This window comes from Solenopsis invicta, chromosome 10 (genome assembly GCF_016802725.1).
Source record: "Solenopsis invicta isolate M01_SB chromosome 10, UNIL_Sinv_3.0, whole genome shotgun sequence".
NCBI lineage: Eukaryota > Metazoa > Arthropoda > Insecta > Hymenoptera > Formicidae > Solenopsis > Solenopsis invicta.
The window spans coordinates 5,827,822-5,835,346 of NC_052673.1; the positions used below are offsets into that span (position 1 = coordinate 5,827,822).

Sequence of the window (7,525 nt, forward strand, 5' to 3'; positions counted from 1 at the left end):
GGCCTCTTTGGAGCTCTTCCTCCCCAATTAAAATTCATCGCAAACTTAGACGTTATAAGGTTTTTCATTATTTTTCTAGTGATCCCTGCAGTACCATGACCTCCAATATGACTAAATTTCAATATCTAAAAATGTACACAATATTAAATTAATGAAGTATCCACTGAATTCAAATTAGATTAAAAAAGTGAAACACTTACCATGATCCTATAATTTTCAGTAGTCGAAATATATTGCTCAAATTCATTAAGCTGTGTGTCATTGTCAATTGGCAATGTTATTGGAACATTTGTTTCTTGAACTTCCAATCGTTGAGGTTTATATGCTAATACAGTTCTATAGTTGGTTTATGACACATCTTAAGATTATATATATATATATGTATATTTAAAATAATCTGAAATAAAAAAATAGACTATTATACAAAAACCGTCTAATGATCAAAAGTGCATTCTAAACTTATAATTATGGTTAAATATAATTATTTATTAAATATTTTAATTTTATAAAAAAAACTAACCTGCATTTTTGTTATTGTTCATGGAACTAGTAGTAGGCATAATAAATGAACTGAAATTTTCATTTTCCATAAAATTTCTTCCACATGATTCCTCTTGAAAGTTAGAATTTAAAGTTGAGTCTTCCCTATTTGAAGTAGATTTATCAAATGAGGTAATTTTAGGAGATTTTATTTCACTTCTATTTTTGTTTTGCTTTGAGTTCTTTGAAACAAAGCTGTCTTCACTTGAAGAATAAATCTCCGACATTCTTCTTTTATCTCTATATCCATTATTACCGTTATCATTATTATCGTCATTCATAGAAGTAGTAGCTATAATAGAGGAACTTGAACTTTCACGTGGTAACTCTGCTAGAGAGTTTACAAAGTTTTCCTTATCTAAAGTACATTTATCAAATCTTATTGTAGGTGGGGACCTTATTTTACTTTTATTTTTGTTTTGTTTTTGTTTCTTTAAAATAACACTTTCTTCACTCGAAGACCAAGTTTTCGATATTCTTTTTCTTTTACGTCTACATTCATTATCTTCTTCCGAATCCAAATGAGATGTATATACAGCTTTTGATAAGTGAGAGCGAGCTTCTTGATATGTATCTGCAATTAAGCAAAGTTTATCATGTGATATATTGTGTTTCTATTTTTATATTTTAAATAAGATCCTGGTTTTGTTTTTTTAGTTAGAGCCAGAGATATCTGTAGGCATCTGTGAATTCAATATAAACCGATAAATATAGAAGTAAATAGCAATGCTTACGTTCAAACGAAACAGATCAGTGAATACTCACAATCAGTGATTCTTTTTATTATGATTTGTTTCTACACTTATAATTAGATTTAATGATTCTTCACTTAAAGGCAACAACCAATCATATAAAAGAATCACTGAACGCTTACTGATCTCTATCTTCTGAACATGGGCAATATCGATCATGAAATTGTATTATTCTTGAAATTTTTCAGTTTATTCTTAATTACATTCGAGTCAAATAAAAAAAGTGTGTTTATTTAGCAAGAAATCCTTTCATTATCCAAACATTATTGTCATTTATTACTTTTGTCTATTTATCGTTAGCAATATAAAGTCTGCCTTTCAGATTTAATTCTTTTAATTTGTTACATATAAATATATTTCCAAGTTAAAAGATTTTATATGATTTCAAATAAGTTAAATTAATAAAATAATAAATAAAATTTGTTACACAAATGTACTCACTATATTTATGTAATATTCTGGTATCATACTCGTCCCACTTCTCTGGATCAGGAATTTCGCTTGATAAAATAGCTTTTTTAATTCGGTCGGTGCCTTTGTAATAAGGCCAAAAACACTTAGTACCTTGTTTATTAACCCATTTTGTTGGTACAACTTCCGTCTCTGCAGTTTTAATAAATTCAGCCACACAATACATATTTCTAAAAGAAATACTATTATAATCATACAAATATATATAAAAACGATTATATTAAATCCACATTAAATGTTTTATTAATTAAATGTAAAAAATAATTACTTTTGATATTTTTCTTAAAATTTAATAAATAAAACTTAATTAAAGCAAGTTGATCACTTAATTCCAATATTTTAAACTTTCTTTATATTAATAATATTAAGAATTCATAATAAACACCGCTAGTGAAAATTTTATACGCAACTTATTATTGCTCAACATATATTTAATGCTCAACTAAACAATTTTATACATTTTTAGATAATAATTCGATTACAGATATAAAACAAAAGTAATTATGTATAAATCCAAAAAATCTAATTTTAAAAACTTTATTTATTATCAAGATGTAATAATGGAAATATAATATATGTATCAATTTCAGATTGATTATCTGGTAAAGCAACTAATTTTCTTTTCACGTTTTTTAAATCATATGTATGAAGTGTTGGGTTTAAATTAGAAACTTTAAAAGTATGAAGGATAGATGAATTACATGGATAGTTGTAAAAGTCTTTTATCTCTTTATATTCATTGACAACTACATAATGCTTCGTATGGACTTCATCAAATAAAATATTTTTAACTATAGCAATAGTCCCGTTATCTTGTTCTATATGACTGTTATTGTCTGATATTGATAAAGTATACGATGGTGTGATTATTTTACGAAATTGTTTTGTATATCTATATTCTCTTGGTATAGGACCGTTAATGTGAGAATGTACCATCCGCACACTATCTTCTTTAATAGATAATTTAAGCATATTCAACTCATTAATGCGTAAACAAATTTGTTGATGAGGATTAGATGGACCTCGAATCAATTTTTTTAATTTGCCCAAAAAATTTTCAAAGGGAAAACTAGAATAATCCCATAACAAACCAAACTTTCTAATATCATCACAAATACGAGGTGTGTTCAAAAAGTATCGCGAATTTTGAATTTTCGCGGGTTACGTATATTCGAATTTCGATCTTTTTGTGGCGTTATGTTGGTACTCATGTCTCTCACTTATGCCGACAAGCTCGGCCATTTTGAATGTTCACTTAATTGTTGACAGCTGCTTTGCTTGCACGTGTTTTGGATCGTCTTCGATTTTTACCTATTCAAAAAAATGGATCAAAGAACCTGTATCAAATTTTGTGTGAAAAACGAAATTAAATGCGCGGATGCATTCCGAATGTTGACTGTGGCATACGGAGAAGCTACCTTGGACCGAAGCAACGTTTATCGGTGGTACAAAATGTTCTCAGAAGGCCGAGAAGATGTGAACGACGAAGAGCGTGCCGGACGCCCGAGCACTTCAACAACAGACGAAAAAATTAATGAAGTGGAGAAAATGGTATTGGCCAATCGTCGAATCACCGTTAGAGAAGTTGCTGAGGACCTAAACATATCGATTGGCTCGTGCCATTCGATTTTTATCAATGATTTGGGCATGAGACGGGTCGCCGCGAAATTCGTACCAAAATTGCTCAATTGCGACCAAAAACAGCATCGCATGAACATTGCTAATGAGATGTTGGACTCTGTCCGCGACGACCCAAATTTGCTCCAGAGGGTCATAACTGGTGACGAATCGTGGGTTTATGGTTATGACGTGGAAACCAAAGCTCAATCATCTCAATGGAAGCTGCCGCACGAACCAAGACCGAAAAAAGCGCGCCAAGTTCGGTCGAATGTGAAAGTTTTGCTGACAGTTTTCTTCGATTGCAGGGGCGTGGTGCATCATGAGTTTTTGCCACAGGGTAGAACGGTCAATAAGGAATATTACCTGCAAGTTATGCGCAATTTGCGCGAAGCAATCCGCCAGAAACGCCCGGATTTGTGGAAGAACAAAAATTGGCTTTTGCACCACGATAACGCCCCTGCTCACAAATCGTTGCTTGTGCGCGACTTTTTGGCCAAAAACAACACACTAATGATGCCGCAGCCACCGTATTCCCCAGATCTGGCCCCCTGTGACTTTTTCTTGTTCCCTAAACTGAAGAGGCCCATGAAAGGACGACGTTACGCTACGCTTGACGAGATAAAGACGGCATCGAAGGAGGAGCTGAACAAGATAAAAAAAAATGATTTTTTGAAGTGCTTCTAAGATTGGAAAAACCGTTGGCACAAGTGTATAATATCTCATGGGGATTACTTTGAAGGGGACAAAATAGATATTCATGAATAAATAAATAATTTTTGAAAAAACACAAAATTCGCGATACTTTTTGAACACACCTCGTATGAATGAGATTATGAAAATTATAAACTAGAATTTGATTTCCATAAATATGTTCAGCATGCAAGATAAAATTTTTTAAAAGTTCTTCAGCATAATCTATATATCTAACGAGTTCAGCACTAGATAAAATAAATACTGCACAATGTAAAAGCATAAAATGCTTATAAATTGCATTATCTAAAATTTCTTTTAAAACTACAGGTCCAACATATAAAAGAAAAAGCCTATATTCAGTGGCCTTCCATCTGCTTAATTCTGTTAAAGATCTTGTTTTTCTTGCAAAATCATTCGGAATAAATGGTCTTAAGAACAACATTTTTCTCGTAAAGTTCTGAATTGAATGAAAGGAAAGTTTATAAGGTGGTTTTCCATTGACAACCCAGCGAAACAATAAAGTTTTCATTACTCCTAGACACAAAAGATGCATAGCATCCAAAGGAAATTGAGTTACTGCACCAATATTGTAATTTACTAAAGGAGAAATGCCTTTATGATGATCTTCATCAATTTGATTATGGAATGATTGATCAGTTCTTCGTAAAGCAAAAATATTTTTGTATATCATTCGATGTGAGATACTAACTCCTTCAACGGAGCACTTTTCACAACCATACTTGCCATTATGAGAAGTACAACATTTTAAATAAGCTCGAGCTGGCGCATCACATATAAAGGCATTTAATTTAATTTTTATTTGTTGTCCATTATAAAAAAAACCATTTGTTGATAGAACATTTAGCTCACATAAAAATTCGTGTAAATACAGATCCAAAGGTTTTGGTTTTCCAGTGCCTGTAAAAATACCAACTACAAAAGGATTTTTATTTCTTATATCTATACATCTTACAAGAATAGGCCACAGACATATTCCACTACTTTTATAAATTGGAACACCATCAATATTTACATCAATCTTTAAAATTTGAATTACATTTTCATTTAAATCATTTAAAAATTTTAAAAGACTCTTTGCGATACCAAAATGTGTGTATGAACCATTATCTAAACTCAAACTATTCACTTGTCTGGGTGTGCGAAGTATAGTTTTGCTCTTTAAAGGTAGATCATCGACAAATTCGTTAAAGCGAAGTAATAAATTATCTAATGCTGAATGAGTTATATTGTGTAATAGAGCCCATTTAGCCAAAGATTGTATCATCTTATTAGGAACTTTCATTTTTGGTAATTTTACTTCTGAAAAATTCTAATGTTCAAAAATTCAGTTTCTAATGAATCAGTTTCTAGAGGTACATTTTCTTTCCAATCAAAATTATTTACAATGCTATGTAAATCACTATCTGCTTGAGTGTTCGAGGATATGCTTAAATAATCTTCTGCCAGTACATGTTTAGTAGATCATTCTATTGATGGTTTCAATACTGGAATGTTATTCCCTTCGGTTTCGATATCAGAATCACTATTATAAGTTTTTCTTTTACGACAAAGAGATGTTAGCTGCTTAAATTCTTCATTCGCTTGTCTGGCAAAATGCCGACTTTTTTGTCTTTTTGAAAGGTTATTCATAATAAACTTTGTCTTACTTTCTATATAAAACTATTAAAACAATATATAAATAACGTAACAACCTTTTGTATATTTTATATTATATCTTGAAAATATTCACATAAAAGCACAAAGCCAAAAGCTTGGTTATGTTTATGATATCAACGTAACCTTAATTCCGTCACAGTTATCACCGTACTTAAATTTAATAATACGTACCAAATTGCACAGGTATTAATTGCACAGTATCAATGCCTATAAATATAATATGAATATAATAAGATGTTGAACCTTTTATTCTTTCTGCCACAATAAATATACATACCTGTTGCGCACGAGTTGCAAAGAAATATTTTATCAACACGTGTAGGATACGGAGTAACGAAAACGACACAGTAAAAATTGATAAAAGGACACGAGAAAAAGATTAAATTTAGACGGAAAGCAAAACCGCGCGCGCTTCTAGGCCTATCTATACGCATATATGTAAAACTTCTTATGCGCATTCCCTCCACATCACGCTATACCGAGGCATGCTACATTTCTAGTACCACTAGGCGCTAATAACGCTAGGAATGACGCATGCGCACGTATATATATATATATATATATATATATATATATATATATATATAATATATATATATATATACTTTGTTCGAAATAAAAAAATTTATAGTAAACTCTCCTAGATTATTAACCTTTAAATATAATGAAATATCTTATTTATATTATACTTTTTACGTTTCAATCATTATAATTATATAATTACATTTTAAAAATAACACGTCTAAAATTTGTCTTATAAAACGTTTTTATAACGTTTATTAAATTAGTATAAAAAACGTCTCAAATTTTAAACGTTTATTTTTCAGTTTATACGTATAAAATTGATTTTCAACGTTTATTAAACGTATTCTTAAACTAACTGTGTTGCTTGGGTAGAGCAGATTTTTTACGATGGCAGAAGGGGTATGCGCGGCTATTTCCGCGGGGCCCGCCGCCGCCGCCGACGCCGCCGCCGCCGCCGCCGCCGCCGCCGCCGCCGCCGCCGCCGCCGCCGCCGCCACCGCTGCCGCCCCCAACGCTCGCTATCCTCTAATAATTTTTTGGTCAAGGTGGATGCAAGAGAGAGAGAGAGAGAAAAGCGCTGAACAGCTCTTTCAGCTGTGCTAATAACGCGTTGAAATATTATTTATATTTGTTTACGTGAGCTCTCTTTCATGCGCGGTTGTCGTCCAGTGGCATGTCTAATCGTGCAAGGTATCTTTCTTAGTAAAGAGAAGCGCCGATAATCCGGCTTCTAATGACACGTGTAAATTATATTTAGATTTGTTTACATGAGCTCTTTTTCGTGTGCGGTTGCCATCCAGTGGCATGTCTAATCGTGCAAGGTATCTTTCTTAGTAAAGATAAGCGCCGATAATTCGGCTGCTGCACGTTGAAACAATATTTAGATTTGTTTACGTGAGCTCTTTTTCGTGTGTGGTTGCCACCCAGTGGCATGTCTAATCGTGCAAGGAATCTTTCTTAGTAAAGATAAGCGCCGATAATCCGGCTGCTGCACGTTGAAACAATATTTAGATGATGCAAGAGGGAAATGTTAATATGGATTTGTTTACGTGAGCTTTCTTTCGTGCGCGGTTGCCGCCCAGTGGCATGTCTAATCTTGCAAGATATCTTTCTTAGTAAAAATAAGCGCCGATAGTCCGGCTACTGCACGTTGAAACAATATTTAGATGATGCAAGAGGGAAGCGTTAATCTATCGATCGATTAAACAAAACTCATGTTTCGGTTATAAGTTTGGTGAATGTATTAT

At 32.5% G+C, this 7,525-nt stretch overlaps 1 protein-coding gene across 4 annotated transcripts; it reads right to left on the reverse strand.

Annotated features, from left to right (window-relative positions):
• Positions 1–500: 500 nt before the first annotated feature.
• Positions 501–6,292, reverse strand: LOC113006235. 4 transcript variants are annotated; one of them, XM_039454548.1, is made up of 5 exons: positions 6,031–6,292; positions 5,925–5,960; positions 4,821–4,994; positions 1,734–1,933; positions 703–1,114 (listed from the first exon to the last, which is right to left on the reverse strand). In XM_039454548.1, the coding sequence occupies exons 1-5, from the start codon at positions 6,209–6,211 to the stop codon at positions 974–976; spliced, it is 732 nt and encodes a 243-aa protein (XP_039310482.1). In that variant the 5' UTR covers positions 6,212–6,292; the 3' UTR covers positions 703–973. The 4 variants fall into 4 exon arrangements, with proteins under 4 accessions (XP_039310481.1, XP_039310480.1, XP_039310482.1 ...); XM_039454547.1 differs by lacking the exon at positions 6,031–6,292 and having other exon boundaries at positions 501–1,114; positions 5,925–5,967; XM_039454549.1 differs by lacking the exon at positions 4,821–4,994 and having other exon boundaries at positions 6,031–6,286.
• Positions 6,293–7,525: the final 1,233 nt, after the last annotated feature.